Source organism: Amblyomma maculatum, chromosome 1 (assembly GCF_055883805.1).
Source record: "Amblyomma maculatum isolate TAMU_Amacu chromosome 1, ASM5588380v1, whole genome shotgun sequence".
NCBI lineage: Eukaryota > Metazoa > Arthropoda > Arachnida > Ixodida > Ixodidae > Amblyomma > Amblyomma maculatum.
In genome coordinates this window covers 138,777,040-138,795,590 of record NC_139344.1, presented here as the reverse complement: position 1 = coordinate 138,795,590, position 18,551 = coordinate 138,777,040, and the positions used below count along the sequence as shown (strand labels likewise).

General features: G+C 42.7%; 1 protein-coding gene across 5 annotated transcripts; it reads right to left on the bottom strand.

Annotated features, from left to right (window-relative positions):
* Positions 1-1,788: 1,788 nt before the first annotated feature.
* Positions 1,789-16,476, bottom strand: LOC146204088 (G1/S-specific cyclin-E1-like). 5 transcript variants are annotated; one of them, XM_084589083.1, is made up of 10 exons: positions 16,299-16,476; positions 15,902-15,955; positions 15,688-15,775; positions 14,233-14,562; positions 13,868-14,014; positions 12,087-12,182; positions 8,579-8,728; positions 8,348-8,459; positions 6,865-7,007; positions 1,789-3,737 (listed from the first exon to the last, which is right to left on the bottom strand). In XM_084589083.1, exons 2-10 carry the CDS (start codon positions 15,913-15,915, stop codon positions 3,621-3,623), a joined length of 1,197 nt encoding a protein of 398 aa, XP_084445209.1. In that variant the 5' UTR covers positions 15,916-15,955; positions 16,299-16,476; the 3' UTR covers positions 1,789-3,620. The 5 variants fall into 5 exon arrangements, with proteins under 5 accessions (XP_084445209.1, XP_084445213.1, XP_084445210.1 ...); XM_084589087.1 differs by lacking the exons at positions 15,688-15,775; positions 15,902-15,955; positions 16,299-16,476 and adding an exon at positions 15,561-15,676; XM_084589084.1 differs by lacking the exons at positions 15,688-15,775; positions 15,902-15,955; positions 16,299-16,476 and adding an exon at positions 15,443-15,524.
* Between the last annotated feature and the right edge of the window lie 2,075 nt (positions 16,477-18,551).

Here is an 18,551-nt window from a genome sequence, read left to right as displayed (position 1 = left end):
GTGTGTCACTTTACTTCACCAGAACATTAAAGCCAGCCTACCTCAAGGATAAGAAGTACAAAAGGTTAAGAGTCAGTGATTATATTGCTGTTTTTTCATGCCACCCATGACCAAAGAAAATTTAATTAAAAATGACTTCGGTCATAAGCTAAAACCACGTGGTGATCCATATACAAGAATGTCTTATGCATCATTAACAAAACGAAAAATGCCAACAAAATTTGGTGTCCATAGTCCTTTAAGCTCCATCAACTTAGTTTCAGCTCCAGCATGTTCATATGCAAAGCAAGCTGTACCAACTTCAAAAGGGGCCACAAGTCCCGTGCCTGGGGCTGAATCTAGGACACTGCTCTTTGCAGCCAAAAATTGGTAAAAAAAATCTGATTTTCCATCTCTTCATTTACGCGATCCAGAAGTGTTTCTGCAACTACCCGAACATTTTGGTTGAAAAATGCTGCCCGATTTGCACGGTATAATGTTCCAAAATTCGCCAATATGCGTGCTTGTCTCTCTAAACTGAAATTGTGACATGCCCTGTTGTTCAAGCTGGAAACAAATGAACAAAATTTTGGTTTGGTTTTGGGGTTTAGCATCCCAAAAAGACTTGGGCCATGAGAGACGCCGTAGTGGAGGGCTCCAGAAATTTTGACCACTTGAGGTATGTGCACTGACATCGCACAGCACACTAGCGCCTAGCTTTTCGCCTCCACCGAAAAGTGTCCGCCAAGGCCAGGATTTGATACCGCATCCTTGGGTACAGTAGTCGAGCGCCCTAACCACCGTGTCACCCCGGTGGTGTAACAAAATTGTGCAAAACAAGCGCTGCTATCGGGCTGTGAAAGCACATGACCAGACTAAAAAGTTTTGTTTGCCTGCCCATTGAGAGATTGGTATCAACTGATTGCGGCCTAGCACCAATTTAAGACGGTCACACAAATGGTGGAAGGAAAGCTTCTCCATTTTTTCCTTTCTCCATGATTCCACCACTAGGCAACGCCATTCTGTAATCGATCATGATCACGGCGCGCAATGCGGAATAGCTGTATTCATGTGTTGTTACTGGCCTGAAAAGAGAGAAAAAGTGGAGACAAGAGGTGCGCCGCGGCATTGTGGCATCATGTTATCTGCGATCAGCGATGATGCATGGCATGACTATAAAAAGCGAGGGGGAACGCTCCCCACAAGGCGAATCCTGCTGCATACGGGCAGCATAATCGTGAGGATGCAGATGATACAAGTGATGTCCAAGCGGCTTTCATGGATGTCCTTCTGGCTGTCTCGCGACATCCGGAATCGCAAAGCCTAACTAGACGAAAGCTACAAGGCTGGGGCACTGAAGAACCATAGTTCGGGAAGGTGTAAGATAGAAAGGTGGTGACAGATCAACAGAGACAATCTTGTGCGGATTGCTGCCGGCGTTCTGGGAATAAATCGAGGCTAAACTGGCTTCAAAAAAAATTCATTTTGTGGGCGTAAATCTTGCACACTTAAGTTATGGCTTTATGGACCTCCCATTAGAGAACCAGTGAGCCATGTAATTCAACTGCTGAACATCTGCTATTGAAACTCACTGTCACAGTTCAGCAAACAGCAAATTCAACATTCTAATCAAGGCAGGCCACTGTGCATATCTAATCACTAAATTTCAAGATTATGGCTGCTTGCATGGTTACAAAGTTTTTGGACAGCAGTAGACAGCTGATCAGATACATAAGCTTATGAAGAAAAGCACTTTCATCAGTGCTAGGTTTGTATAACTTCACTATGAAATGAAGGAATTAAATTGCATTGTACCATGCAGAGATCACAACTTTATTTGAAATGCATTATAAAAATAGCATGCACCTTCATTATTCATGTTTACAAATAATGTTCAATGCCACAGATTGCATATTGGTACCATAGGTGACTTCAAGAAATGGTGTGTTCAGTTCACCAAACCAAATAAACTAGAAAAGTACACAGTATTGACAGACAACACGACTGGCATCAACAAAGTACATCAATACACTTGAAGGCCACCAACTGAATAGCACGACGTGGAATGGTGAACCCTCAGAAACTTCACAACTTAATGCAGTAGACTGGAAGACACATGAAGGCCCACACATATTTGAAATCCCAGCAGCAATAAGTTGATTATTGCACATTACTAATCGTCACAAAACATTTGAATGTCTCTGCATCAAGTACTGTTTGTATGAAAATTCCCTCACATACAGAATGTCTGCTGCAAGAATATTTATACCTTAAATAGTTTTCTTCAAATCCATTGAAAGGGAAAAATATAAGCGTGCAGATCACCGTCTTCCGCTCCAAGCTCATGCAATGGCCAGTAGACTCAAAGCGCGCAAGGCCATACCACGGCAAGGCCTTGCAAACATGGCCTCATACAGCTAAGAACTCACTCGAGCAAACGCCTGGACGAACATTATGTACATCACTGAACAGAAATTAGTGGGCACGAGTTTGGACGCAAAATAAAAGTTTCGAATAAAACAGCAGTTTGCCAAACTACAACGGCAAGAAAACTTCAAATGGCAGACGTGCAAGTAAAATACACGGGTGAAATGTTGCCAAGCTTTCTTTTCCCCAGCATGCATGCAAAATATATGGGAGGCACTGAAGCAGGGGAAAAAAGAGTGGTCATGACTGCACTGACACCAGCTAGGCACACATGGCCAATAAATTCTAAATGGCACAACGTTTGAGATCTCAAAGGGATCGGCTGCCCCTAAACAGTGCAGCAAAAGTGTACCAACATGGAGCATCGTGGCTGATGGCAGTGAAAATATGGCAAGCTTAAAAAAAAAGAAAGCACAATATAGTGCAGAAATTGGCTTCCCCTTTGGCTTGGCAATATGCCAAGATGATTGAGCAGAACTCTCAACAGTGGCAGTGAAAAAACACCCCATGAGGTGCACCACAACAAACAAGACACAAAATATTTGTAGCACGTTCTCCAAGAAAAAAAAAAAAAAAAAAGAGAGCTCTTTGCAGCTTTTGCCTATAAATAACAATTTGATATCAAGCTTTGTCTTTGCCATAGCTTGATTAGGAAGACAACCTAGAAGTTCATTAAGAAAATACATTCTGAATTAGGCACTCTACATAGAATAGAGCCCAAAATGCTGGCAACACATTCTACAAAAAAGAAAAAATAGCTCTCTTCGCAGCATTTGCAGATGAATGACAGTATCAAGCTTTGTCTTTGCCACAGCTTGAATAGGAAGACAACCTAAAGGTTCATCAAAAAATAACTTGCAAACATGCTCACACAAAGTTATTACACAAATGATACATTATGTATGTATCTATATACATGGTTACAAGAACATGGAATGGGTAAGTGGTATACGCCCAACTTTCCAAGAGTCACCTCATCTGCAAACGGCATTTGCTCACTCTTGAGCCAAATTCATTTAACTGGGAAAACAGAGCTGTAACAGCCATACGACAAGGTCGGCCGGGACAATTGAGACTAGACACGCAGTAGTTACACTCTGCTGACATTTCCTTGCTCAGCAAGAATTTACGCTACGTCCAATACATTGGGTCTAGTATATAAAGCAACATGGCCTGACAGATAACCGAAAAAGTGTCAGCTGGCTGTACGAAAATTACTGAACAGAAGGTGGTGTGAGAAGTCCCAAAACTGCGCTGCTGCCAGTAGTTCCCTTGCCACGCTTGGATTCCAAGGATGCTTTGCCTTCCTTCTTCAGGCAGAGTGCCTTTTCCTGTTGAAAGACCAAGGCTTACATCAACTGCACATAACATGTAGACATCAGCAGGGAAGAAACCATCCCGCATAGCCTCATTTGAGTTTGCAGTCTGTAGCACAGACTCCTAACTCAAACGAGGCTAAGTTCTGAGTCTTCTTTAAATAGCTCTGAACACTGAGGCAACATGAAAGCCAAATAATTTCCTTCACTTCTTGGCCACTTCACCTCCTTGCAGATGTATTCCAGATGTTAATTATTGTCCAACTGGATTAAATGTTTCAAATATCCAAACTTTTTTTTGCGAACCCCAAAAATTCACAACAAAATTACCCTTTCCGAGCTTCTGGCTAAATCCTGTCATGTGAAGTCACGTGTGTAAACAAATGAGCACATTTTAGACACTCTGAAGAGCTCATTCTTTCAAAACAAGGGAACAAAAAAACACACTCGCCAAAGCCATACCAGAGCTACCATGAAACATGGACGCCTCCATTTTGAAAATCACCGTTTCTCGCACCTCACCTGACATTTCTGCACGATTCTTTACATCTTTGCACATTACACTGATCCACCAAGGAATTTAATGGCAGTTAGATCACATCTGGTTTGGTTTGGTTTGTGGGGTTTAACGTCCCAAAGCGACTAAGGCTATGAGAGACGCCGTAGTGGAGGACTCCGGAAATTTCGACCACCTGGGGATCTTTAACGTGCACTGACATCGTACAGCACACGGACGCCGCTCCGTTTCGCCTCCATCGAAACGCAGCCGCCGAGGCCGGGATCGAACCCGGGTACTCCGGCACAGTAGTCGGGCGTCTTACCACTGCACCACCCCGGCGGGGTTTTAGATCACATCTACAAACATGAACACAGTGCCTGAAGGTGGTACAGTTACAGGGTGTCTAGTAAACCACTATTTTCAAAATCCTCGACATTTTCCCTGATAACTCAGTTCAAATTCCCTGAAGAGTGAAGAGGCTCAAAAATGTAGCTGCTGATGATAATGGAAAAAAAAATAATAATAATAAAAAGGCTATTTATTAATCATATTCAGCAATTTACAATAGTGAAAAGAAGTGTTAATTGCCGTTAAAAACGTCAAAAGTTTAGTAAAAGCACACCGATGCCAGCCTCAGAGCACATGATAGGGTATGCGAACCGCTATCCCGCAAATAGCCGAGCCAATCCAATCCAATATGGCTGCGCACACATGCTTGGCATTTTCCAGGGACCATAGCAGCACAGATCGCTGATCGCTTTGAAGGCAGCACTTCTAACTCAGGGTCCAAGGGCCCGCGAAGGCTGGATTCTGACCTTACCCTCCCATCCAAGAGTTGGATGGCCAAAGTAGATTTTGGAGCAGCTATGGGGCACAATTTCTTCAGCTAGATTTGTAGTTAGGCAAAGCATCAGCACTGTGCTGTTCACAATACATTTTACTAGGTTTCCTTTGACGTGCGCTCAAATGTGTCAAAGTAACGACCACTAATGACAAGCAATGTCCAAGATGCATAGCATGCAGACAAAATTGTTGAAAACACAGAACATCAAATAGTGCTCTCCTGCAACTGCACAAACAGCAGCATAACTAAGTCCCCCCCCCCCCCCCCCCCCCGACTTTCTGTAGAAAAAAGTATTAAAGTATAGGCAAAAAATTTTTGAATCCATTTTTCTTGTTGCTAATGATGCGTAAGACATTACTGTACATGGATCATCAAATGGTCTCCTCCTACAACTGCGAAATAATTTATGCTTGAATTTTTCGTTTTCAACAGAACTGTGACAAAGTCAAATCTAGGTCACGTGAGGGATGAAAAAAACTGCACTATCTTAACTGCTGCTTCTTCACTTGTGATTCCAGTCCTTGAGGAAGGCTGTAATGATTTAAAATGACAGAAAATTAAACAGCTCTTTTTTATCCTTCACGTGACCTAGAATTGACTGATATCGCAGCCATCACTCGGCTGTTGAAACTGAAACAGTTGAGGAAAGAAATTCAATTTAATTATAAATTATTTAGTGATTGTAAGCAAATATTATTTGTGATCTGCGTACAGTAATGTCTTACGTACTATTACAAAAAATAAAATGTGAATAAAAAATTTACATGTCTCTAGTCCTTTCAATTTCGTGGATAACAAAGAATTCACAAAGTTTACACAGGAGACATCAAATAATGCTACAGAAAGTACTTCAAGTTGTTATATCTGGAATAGTGCACTTTTTTTCTTTCAAGCTTTCCAAAGTAGAATGTTGCCACCAGGCTCAAGAACCGCTATGAGAAGTTAACTTTCCAATACCTTTGAGGCTAAGCACAGCATGCAAAGAAGGTGGCTATAGACATAGAAAAGAGGCAATGCAGGTATTGAGAAGGCACTGAAATGTGTAGAGAAGAGAGAGAGAGAGGTGTAGGGGGGCGCAGGACTGGGTAGCTGGAAATAATAAGTAGCAGTGGCCGCTGCTGCGCACAATAAAGTACTGGAGGCATTGGCTTCACTCAGTTGTGGCACAAGCATCTGAAGTGTTGCTGCTTCCACATTTTAACATGCCATTTGAGTTTTCTTGGTAGGCCCTCAGCTATGGCTGCCCTGAATAGTTCAGGACAGCATTATAACCATTACAACCTAAGGTCCGCCATGCGTTACGTTCACAAATAGGGTATATTAGTTGCTTTTGCCGTTAAGTGTTATACCTAGTGATGCCCTAACAGCAGCATCAAAAAAGAGAATGTGGCTGTTAACATACGATGCCATGAAAAATGCTTAAATCTGAAATTTTCTTGGAATTGCAGGAAACTAGGAGCTTTTAAGCGTAACTGATCAACTAGCTTCACTTAACTGTGGGCTCTCCAAGGCAGGGTGTGGTGTGCACCAAAAATTGGCAGTTACTGATGTCCGATCCAAAAACTAGAACAGGCTTAATTAAATGACAGCAATTAAGGCAAAATAACAGAAGCCCGTAACTTTACACGTAAAATAAAACAGATAATCTAATTCATAAAGGTCTGTTTCAAAGTAAAACAAATTAAGAGACAAAACAACTTATCTTCGGCATAGAATTGACTTAACGCCACTTACATTTTAGTTTCACGCCGTAAAATAACGAGTGGGTAAAAGTAAAACAGACCATCATAAATACTAACCACAAGTTGTAGATTAACATGATGGACTTGTATCTCATGTTCAGACTTTCCAGAAGTTCCCGTAGTCTCTTTTAAGCCTTTGATAACTGTAGCAAATGGCACCATCCATTCAATACATGCCGCTAGTTCAGCAGTCTTGTAGCCTGCATAAAAAATGTGTCTGCATTAGAATGTGCTCTGTCACTATAAATCTGCATAGGCCCTTTGGTGGCCCAAGAACTGCTTATCCCATCAATTTCTATTGTGCAAAACTGAAACAGAAACAGCTGTCACAGCAGGCAAACAGCTTTTTGCTGTTGATGGCACCCAGTGTTAACTTGTCAATTGAAATTGATGCACACAGTATAGTGCAGTCCACATATGATGATATCAGATACAACAATATATCGCATGTAACGATCAAATTGTTGGGATTTGTCAATTCTCCCATTGGCCCAATGTAAAAATAAACCAGATATAATGATCGATTATCGGCGGTAAATCGGATACGATAGCTTTACTGCCGCCCGGTAGATGTTTACCACGAAAATTTGTCTAAATGTTGAATAAAAATAAAATACTTAGAAAACTCAACATATACGGCAAAAATAAACTGTTGTGGAGAAATCCATGAGTGCCATTGCGTGCGATTAGGAAATGAGCACCATCATCATCGCAATTGCAGCCTGTTGCCGCATAAAGGATGTGGCCATATCGCCATCGCCGATTGTGCGTCCGTGGAAGATGGCGCCGACCACATTGGCGTGATAGCTCTCGAGATGAAACAGCGGATTCATCGGGATTTCTGGCAAGGTTTCAAGGTTAGAAGCCTCGTAAAAAAATGCAGGCATTCGCTCTCTACGTTTAAAATGATCATCAAGGTTGTGAGTGCTCTACAGTTCATCCAGTCGCTAATCAGTTTTGTGCATGCAAAAAGGACTGCTGCCAGCGTGCACACTACTGGAAGCAATGCTCACAGCGATTGTCAAGCTTCAGCTGCTGCTCAAGCGAGCGCAAATTGCTTTTTACGATGATTGGCATTGTTTAATCCGATTTACTCTGCAAGTTACATGCATGGGAAAAAACGTGTGTGCACTTTTTTTTTTTTTTCGCCAGTCCAGATATAACGATAATCGGTATACTGATCGGATTTTCCAGTTTTCTCAATATCGTTATAAGTGGACTGCACTGTAGTCACTTATGTTGCCTTGCTCTAGTAAAATGAGGGATTAACTACTCGGCACAGTAAGGCCGACAGCAACAATGAAGAAATAAAAGGAAAAAGGGTAGATTTAGCCAATATCTCTGGGATAATACCTCAGAAGTTTCGTAGAAAAAAAAAAAATCCCAGGTAAATGATGCTCTTCTTATAGGGTAAGAATGCAATTAACACAACCATACAAGGAAAAAGAGATGAGCATAAGCCATACATATGTAAACTTTGCAGCACCAGAGTCATTCAGTCAACAACTCTTGACACAGAGCAGAAACGGTGCAAGCTCACCAGAAACAAACGATGCCACAGCTGGAGACATCATATGATGAATTGCCGTAGCAGCAATAATACTGTATGTAAATTGTAGGCAGTCTACATCCAGCATGCATAAATCCACCAACTGAAAAAAATACAAAAAAAAAAAAAAAAAAAAAAAGCATTAGATTGTGTAAGTCAGTGCCAAGATGGAACAACATTGGAAAACAAGAAAACAAAGTAATGTACTGGTATTTAGCACACCTGTGCAACTTGTACAAAGGAGCAAGCCGAGAATCCTGGATAAAGAAAATTTTCTTCGTCCTTGTTCTGCTTCTCCTTCCTAGCAGCAACCTGCAGGTACGTGTTCAGCCACCCATTGACAGTCACAGGTGTCAGGTCCCAGTTGAGAGCCTGCAGAGAAGCACAAAAAGGAAATTGAGTAATACTCCCAACAGGGAACTGTCTCCTGCATCGTATTCACACATGCAGTTGGGAGCCAAGAGGAACATCACTGTCCTAATACGAATTGCATGCTCACGTTGAAAACTTTCCAGGCACATGAAGACCACTACTAACCGCCTGCCAAGGTGGTGATTGACTCCCCTGCCCACTGTTAAAGGCATGTGCTGGGCCTTGGTGGCTTATGATTTTGCTATGTGCTTAGAAGTCGATCAAGATGACACGCAATGTATAGCATGAGAGAGTGGCAGTTAAACACATTGGGTGATTGGCTGCAGCAGTAGCTACGAGGTTCCGTACACACTTACAATTCCTTGGTTCAAATCTGCTCCGACAATTTTTTCTTTCCATTACTCTGTTGTTTTGCAATGCCTCTTCCCGAAGCCTCTCGGACACACCAGCGTTAGACGATTTTGCTAGGCTCTTAACCTCTGGATTAGTGCTTCTGCATTAATGAGTGTGAAATCGGTGTCACCCTCCTGCTTAAAGCTTAAAAACACTGTTCAGCTTATTGGAAAGAGAAATGGTTGGTTTAGTTTATGGGGCTTAACGTCCCAAAGCTATGAGACGACGTAGTGGAGGATTCCGGAAATTTCGACCGCCTGGGGTTCTTTAACGTCCACTGACATCGCACAGCACATGGGTGTCTTGCTTTCCGCCTCTATCGAAAAGCGACCGGGGAAAGAGGAATGCACTCATATTTTAATGATATTACTATGAACACGAAGATGACAAAGTGGGTAGTGGCAGAGCGCTCACGTCAGGCCCGCGGCCATGAAAGGATATTTCATTACCATTTCATCAATCATATTGTATTGCCACTACATAACAACATGGTTATTAATATATATACGTGGAGAAAGCAAAATACGCGATGTTTAACTTGGCTTTGTGATAACTTTTCAAAATAAAAAATAAAAATTGCAGCTGCTTATGCAATACTTGTTGGGCTAGCTGGTTCGATTCCATGCTTGCAGGATTGCGCACAAAAACGAAACACAAACAAAGCACTTCGTCCTGTCATCCTTGTGCTGTTTTTGTTTACACAACATTTAGAAATGCTTACAAAACATTTAGAAGATAGATTAAACTCATGCATTTTGCCTTAGAATGTGGCCATCATGGTCAGGACTGAATATCCCAGCTCAGTAGTCAAGCATCCCAACACATTTTTGTTATTTTCTTGTCTTTTCAGAGCGCTGGTCTAAATAACTAGCCACTGGAGACAAAATATGTTAAAAGGGATTACAAAATTAACATCTCTCCAAAACGTTACTGAGGTAGCTCTAATTTTGGCACAGCTGTTTTGTCAAAATAAACTTGACAAGGACAGGCAAGTCAGACAAAAATAGTCCGTACTTTGTTCACTCCACGCTTACCAACATCGATACTCCTGGAAAACTTTCTCCCCCCTCCCTCCCTCTTGGAGACAAAGGCCACACAATGTTGTCTGAGAGTACACTACCGTTTGTCACTGAAAAGTACACATTGCTCCTCCCCATAAGCTAACACTTGTCTTTAGAGAGCTAGCTGTAGGGCTTCCACTGCATCAAAAAACATGCATCTGTCAGTTTGTGCTGTCCCTCCATGCTGCGCCTCTATACCATGCCTGGAGTTTTTGAAGGCAGAGTGGCACCACCTTGCGGCAGCCACTAAGAGCCGTCGAGATCCCGTGCAAGCCACTGCCAATAGATAGTGCAACGTGCTAGCATACATACTTAGCATTTAGTCAACTAAGCTAAATAGACTGTATATTTTCTGTTATAAGTGGAAGAGGCACAATGGTCACGCTACCATTAAAAAAAAAAAAAAATCCAGGGGCTGCGGCTAGTGAGAGACCTCCCACGGGCAACGTAGAAAATACAATGACCATTTTGATTAAAATTTTCCCCTTTTCTACTTCCATTGATAATATTCTGGTCTTCACCTGCCTCATGATAAAGAATTATGCTGCGCAAATGGAGAAAATGCCTTTTTGACGTATGGTCACCGAAGACTGATCGAATCATGTTCCGATTGGTAACGGTGCGGCGCAGGCGCAATGGGTTTCCGACAACAAAGCATCAGTTTATTATTGCCATGAAAGCAAAAGATTGGTTTCCATTGTTTACAATGCCGCATTTCCGATCAAAAGCAAAAGCGTATGAGGTGACAAACGATGCAAACAGGAGAATAAGTCTAGATTAATTTTCCCAGCTTTCACTTTTACCAGGGTTGTAATTTCTCATCCCACCTCGTTTTCACCATGAATGGCGAATCCCAGGATGCTGAGGAGTGCATTAAAGCCGTCAATTTAGGTAAATCCAATCCAAAATTCTGCCAGTCAAATACAATTTCGCTGCATGGAACTTGCTAATATGCATGTCACAAAGATGTCAAGGAATAATCATCCTTTCTATTACAGAACTAGAGTTAGAGGGTTTTCAAGTTCCCACTTCAGAAATGTTTTTGTTGCGAAAGCAACACTACGCCAGCCAGCTCGGCTCGTCGCGTATGCCGTAGCCACAAATGGCAGGTGCAACAAAACCCTCAGGAAAATGCGTGCAGAAGAAACGGAAGTGCGCGGTGCACATCTCAAGAAGACGGAAGAGGGCTTTGGCCAGTTTGATCGTTGAGCCTGGAGATGCTGAAGGTGGTCGGCCCGCAGACTTTGCACAAGAGTGGGCAAGCACGAGTCGGCCACGCAAGAGTTTTATCGTCGCTTCACGAACAACCCCTTTGGAAGTGTATGTGACCGGCTGTGGCATAAAAATGATCTAACGCCGGTGAGTTAACTTATGCATCCTACTCTTTATTTGGTCACAAGTGTAGCCATGCAGCCATTGCTTTTGCAACTAGGGTTAACTGGAGTTAAACCACAGCTAACTTTAAACTGTTCATATTCTTAAAGAGGCAACATCAATACCCTATAACTTGTGTTTTATGATAGGAAGGATAATTTTACTCTTATAGTATTCCTTGATGGCAATGCAAACCATGTGAATGCATTTTAGCAAGGTCCCCAACGTAATATTTCTCAATGTCCCAAAGAAAAAAAAAAATCTAGCATAACATATTACATAAGTGCACAAAGTGCTCTTTCCAAATGAAATTAAATGGCATATATGGAACCAGCACACAAAAATGTTCCCTGAAGGTTTCATTGGTATCAAAAATTAAGCTCATTTAAGATGCAGCCTTGAATAGCTGTTACCAGTATCGCTATAAAAGCTGTAATTTAAACCAGTAGTCATTTCTGTGAATCACAACAAAGAACAGTGTACAAAATGCATGCACCAGAGCAGCCATGAGAAAAAAAGAAAAAACTTGCCACAAGAATTGATAGCTCCTTGTCAAGAATTTCAGCCTCCTGGCAAGCACCATCAGTGACATAGGCAAACTCTGCCAGCTTTGGTGGATAGATTTCCTGAAGATGTGGCCAGAAAAAGCAGGTATATTTTATTAAAAACGAAGTATGCTGTCATTTCGCTTGTAACTATATGGAGCTGCAAAATTCCGAAAGCTCAATAATTAAGGAAGTACAAAGTATAGACATCAAAGTTTTGCTTGTATTCTCTTCTTTCAAATGACACGTTTGGCATCATAATACATGACTCATACAGTTTGTCTACGAGTACTAAATAATCTATAACCGGACTTCATCTCTTATCCTGTTTTATTTTCATTAACTAAACAATGGCTGCAACAATAAAAGAAGCTGCAATATTACAGCGGATATATTATTCTGGCTTTCAAAGCATGACTCCTCTAAGCATGGTAGTATCAGCAACTACAGTGCAGTACTTTTTGTGCCTTATGGGACCTACACTCTTTACTCATTACAGCCACTATTTGGCTGATAAAACCGAACGAACATGAAAAAAAAAAATTCAGTTATAAATTATTTGGGTGGATGATTCATATATTCCAATGTCTGATGCATCGTTCAAGAGTAAACAGCATGTAAATAAAATCAGGTGGTTGAAGTCTTATAACAGGTTCAAAGAAGGTACAAGTAAGAAGCACTACCAAAGGCATCATCAACCTAACTACATCCAATGCAAGACAAAGACCTTTCCGAGTGGTTTAAAGTTAACCCTGACCTCTGCACCAGCTACTACCTCCTTATCAAAGCAAACTTCCTAACCTCTCACTGCCCCTGCTGCCCCCGTTTCTTGGAATCAACTCGGAGCGTAAAAAACCATCTGTTCCCTCCCCTTTGCATTACATACCCTGCACATACTCGCAACAAAAGAATGATAAGCCAAATGATACAGCCCACCATTCTTATAGTGTCAAGAAAAAAGCACTGCGCTGCAGCATCAATATGTGAGAAAATTTACCTTGAACCAAATCAATGCCATGTGGCCCACCCACTAGCCCACCACATCGAAAGCATTACAAGCATGATAAATGATAATAAAGTCATGCATTCTTAGCAACAGAATTAATGATGTTTGGACAGGACGCCTTTTGTCTCATACTTTAAGATAACGAACAAAAAACAAAATCTGTTCATGCCATATAAAATCGCAACAGCATAATCGCGTGTGCTCGCCTTTACAATACTTTTGTTATTTTTTCTATCTTGGAATATTTTGTACCTCTTTGCAAAGACCGTGAGCTTCACAAGCATGGTTAGGTTCACATATTTGAATATCCATAATTTAATTTGAATACTGTTTAGCTGTGAAAAACCCAGATGGTGCAATGCTAAGTGCTTAGACTGCCGAAGTAATCTTTTCAAGCGGGTATCCGAAAAACACAGTAATGCAGTAACTGGAAGAGGCTCGAACCATCTTGCTAATGCTGCTACTTCTTGTAAGGCATTGCAGCACAGCAGCTAGCATGGCCAGTATGTAGAAATCTCAGCCAAATGCAGAGTGTTTACTACAGGCTACAACATACTTGTGAACACATTTATCTTTTCACTGCAGTAATCAAATTGCCTTACTGTAGCATTGTACTTCACACTGCAAACTGCATGCCAGCAGAAAATGAAAGCCACTTGTGTCAGAAGGGTGTGTGCCTAGTCAGGCAAGTGTAAAAAGTATGTAGTGACAAATTTGTACACTAGTGAGTGGTGTGGCTATTTCAGTGACCATAGCGCACCTCCATTTTTGAAGCAAGAAACAAAGCTGTGATGCCCAGCAGCTGCAGCTGGTTTTTCGGAAGGCTGGAAGACTTGGCCAGATAGCGGTCGAGGATGTCCTGAGCCAGGTAGTAAGTGTCTCGGTGCAACCTGTAAACTTCACAGACCTGAAAACACCACAACATGAGCTTAGCTTTGACTTCACAGAGTACAGCATTTGCACAACCATGATCTAACTGTCAGAGTGCAGTGACCTAACAGGCCGCATTTTTTTAACCGCACAAATTCTTGCGACTTAATGTGTGCACCTTACATGACACTTATCTATGTAATATGCCACTGTTTTACCAATGTGCATGCTAGGTACAAATCAAACCAACCGTACCTCGATCAGCCAGTCAAGAAGGATGGCACGCATCCGTGGCTGCAAAGCAGGATGCCTCTCGAGCACCGAAGCACTGTGAACATAAATGATGTCTTTACGGACCATCAGGCCCCAGACGTTTTCTTGGTCAGCCCAGTCGAACTGTGGAAGTGGGGAATTGCGGCTTGTCCGTGGCTCTGGTGTTGGCAAGCTGTGAATGCCGCGGAAGTGACTATAACTTTTTGGAGTGCCCGCATTGCCAAGATACGGTGTGCCGCGATCTGGAGTTCCAAAAGATGTCTCCATTGGTGTTTCTTCAAAGCTCTCATTCATGTCTGAAGATAGCATGTCCTGCATAAAAAGCATTGGCAAAAATTGAAGTGCAGTATAAAGTGTCATCCTGTAGCGCTCACTCCTGCCTACGGCCTAATAACCAGGCTGGCAATATGCAGAAAAATAAAAAAGCTTGCACATTACTAACAATGCGTGAAAGTACTTTGAACATTAACTTCAGAACCGAACTTTTAAGCTGCTCGAACAAGCAACACAGACGGCAGCGATTACAACAAAGCTAATTAAGGATTTTCAGATCGACCCTAAAATACGAATCCTTTAAAAAGCAAAGAAAAATGTCGGCTACTGAGAAATTTCGTCCGCTACTTGACTATAAACGTTAAATGGAAGGCATACCGCAGTCATGCGAAGAGCTTTATCCCTGGCTACAGAAATGCGTAGTCGAAAGCCGTACACAGAAAGTCACGGCATATGTAGTCACAATTAAATTTCCAAATTCATCGCGTACTAGGGGAAAAATAAAATAAAAAAGGGAACCACAAGCGACTACGCAGCTTCTCATGTAAACGGCTGATGTGGCCATCATATGCCACCTACTAGGCACAAATATGTTCGTTCCCCTAGTACGCGATTGCAACAATTCCTTGCAACAACCTCAGAGCTTGAGAAAACACAGAAAAACAGCGTGAAAATCGTGGAAGCAACACATAAGCAAATTACTGCAGCGAATGCTGTACATACGTGGTGCCACACAAAGGATGTCGTCAGCATAGCACAATTTAGACAAAATTAATGCGCGGAATATCGATATAAAAAACTAAAACAGTGCGCGAAATAATTAAAAATACATCGAAGAATTATCAGGCAGAAGACCGGCTGAGCGTACACAGGCCAATAATGAAAACTGAACGAGAGGCCTGGCGCTCTATTGTATTACCGGTGAAATATGGTAGGCCGAAAACGCCGATATTAAGCGAAAATTCCACGAGGTCATTTAGCGAAAATCTAGAGCAAAGTGCATTTCACAGTAATTCAATGCCAAGAAAAGTTCCCACTATGCCACGAATGCAGAAAGTGCACGCAACACCAAGGTCCGTTGAGCGCCAAAATGTAGCACCGCCCCGCTATTTTTTTTTCCCACGCGAAGCCTTAACCACACACAGTGGAATAAAATTCACTAACCTCTGTCGTTTCTGGTGTCCGTCGCTTCTTTCGAAGCATCATTGAACCCACAGATGCCCGAGATCGCTTCGATCGGGTCGTTTTTGTGCTGAAAATGCCCACAACGCAGTGTAAGCAAAGGAAGCCGTGACCGCCAAACACATAAGTGAACACCGCACAAATCGCCGCACTTCCCGCTCAAAAAACAGAACAGGGTGATTTTTACAAAACTCACTTTCTTTTAGACATTTCTCCTGAGATGGCTGGGTCAATATTCCATCCGAAATATCTGCGAAGGCGGGAAAAGCGGGGTGAGTGGCAAATTGCCGCCAAGATTTTTGGCGCGGTTACGGGCGACCAGTCAGCACTCACGTAACCGCGCCAAATCGACAGGCATATCGGTTCTATAAGATCTATAGCTTCTAGATGGCATCATTTACGTCCCTGCAAACAATATTTACTGCAGAAAAGCAATGAACGCCAAGCACAAAGTGATAGCCACCATCAGCCAAAACTCCACCACCGAAGCCGGGTGGTCAGTAAAACCGGCGCTTACGTCGCGCGGGAAATGATCGCCTGCATTGAAATACATTCAACCGTAAGCTGGAAATGCCGAAACGGGATGTACTTACAATTTAAGTGAGGTAAGAAGCCGCCGAAATGAGTCCTCGCGGGTTTAGCTAGAGTGCAGGAGAAAGGCGGGCATCCCCCAGGTAGGTAAACGATCGCTGCCGGGAGCGAGGACGGCGGCGACAAGCACTGCCGGGTTTCCCTCTGCCGCCAGTCCCGCGTTGGCCAAAAGCGCGCGGATGGAAAACAGCTGAGTGGAGAGAAGGTTTCTTCCTCTCAATTTCTCCTTTCCTCATGGCAGCTTTCCAGCTCACTGGCTCAACGCTCGTGCTCCCTTCTTTCCATCTGCTCCGAAGGTACTTCTGCTTCTCTTGCTCAGTTTCTCTCTCCTTACTGCTCTTTCCGGAATGCTGGAGCGCCTGGAGTTGCCGGACGCAGCTCGGCGCTCTCCCACGTCGCCGCTCTCCGATTTCGCCTTCTCCCTTCGATGGCTCGCTCGCAGCCTATGCTTCTCCAACGAAAGGTTCTCGGTATTTTCGTTGCTTCCCTTGATTCATCATCAACATCAGCCTGACTATACCCACTGCAGGGCGAAGGCCTCTCCCATATTTCTCCAATTAGCTCTGTTCTGTGCTAGCTGAATCCACTTGACCCCTGCGAAATTCTTAACCTCATCCGCCCACCTAACTTTCTGCCTCCTCCTGCTACGCTTTCCTTCCCTTCGAATCCAGTTTGTTACCCTAAGCGACCATCGGTTATCCTCTCTTCGCACTACATGTCCTGCCCATGCCCATTTCTTCTTAATTTCCACTAGAATGTCGGTAACTTGAGTTATTTCTCTGACCCACTCTGCACGCTTCCTATCTCTTAATGTTACCCCTACCATTTTTTTTTTCCATAGCCCTCTGAGTTGTCCCCAACTTAAGTAGAACTCTCTTGGTTAGCCTCCACTTTTCAGCCCCATAGGTGAGTACAGGTAAGATGCAATTGTTGTATACTTTCCTCTTGAGCGATACCGGTAAGCTGCTAGTCATAATCTGCGAGTGCTTGCCAGATGCGCTCCATCCCAATCTTATTCTTCTTGTTATTTCCTTTTCATGGTCCGGATCTGCGGTTACTACCTGTCCTAAGTAGACATATTCGCCTACTAGTTCCAGTACTTCGCTACCTAATGTAAACTGCTGTTCCTTCCCGAGGCTGTTGAACATCACCTATAGTCTTCTGCATATTGATTTTCAAGCCTACCTTTCTACTTTTCCTGTCTAGGTCATCAACCATTATTTGCAGTTCATCCCCCGAGTTGCTTAGCAAGGCAATGTCATCAGCAAATCGCAGATTACTGAGGTATTCTCCATCTAACCTTATCCCTAACTGCTCCCATTCCAAGTCTCTGAATACTTCCTCTAAGCAAGCTGTGAATAGCACTGGGGAGATTGTGTCTCCTTTCTTTATGGGAATTTTGTTACTTTCTTTATGCAGAACTATGGTTGCTGTGCAGCCACTAGTATATATATCTTCCAGCACTTTCACGTACGGCTCGTCTACCCCTTGATTTCGCAATGCCTGCACCACCGCCGATGTTTCAACTGAGTCAAATGCTTTTTCGTAATCAATGAATGCTATGTATAAGGGCTGGTTATATTCCGAGCATTTTTATATCTTCTGATTGATGGTATGGATATGATCGATAGTAAAGTACCGTTTCTGGAAACCTGCTTGATCCTTTGCTTGATTGCAGTCTAAGGTTGTCCTGATTCTATTAGCGATTACCTTAGTAAATACCTTATACGTAACAGACAGTAAGCTGATTGGTCTGTAATTTTTAAGGTCCTTAGAGCCCCCTTTCTTATGAATGAGGATAATGTTTGCATTCTTCCATGGTTCCGGTACCGTCGATGACACCAGGCACTGCGTATACAGGGTGGCCAGTTTTTCTAGCAAGATATCCCCCCGTCTTTTAGAAAATCTGTAGTTATCTGATCCTCTCCAGCTGATTTCCTCCTTTTCATAGTTTCAAATGCTTTCTTGACCTCGTCCTTCGTCACTGGTGAAACGTCTGACCGTTTTTCCCTGCCGCTAATTTCGTTACGGTCCTGACTACTTTGGCTACTGTAGAGATCTGTATAGAACTCCTCGGCTACTTTGACTATCTTGTCCATATTCGTGATGACGCTGCCCACCTTGTCCCTTATCGCATACATCTGGTTTTTGCCTATGTCCAATTTCTTCCTTACAGCTTTAAGGCTTCCCCCGTTCTTTACAGCATGCTCAATTTTCTCCATGTTATACTTCCCTATATTGGCCACCTTGCGCTT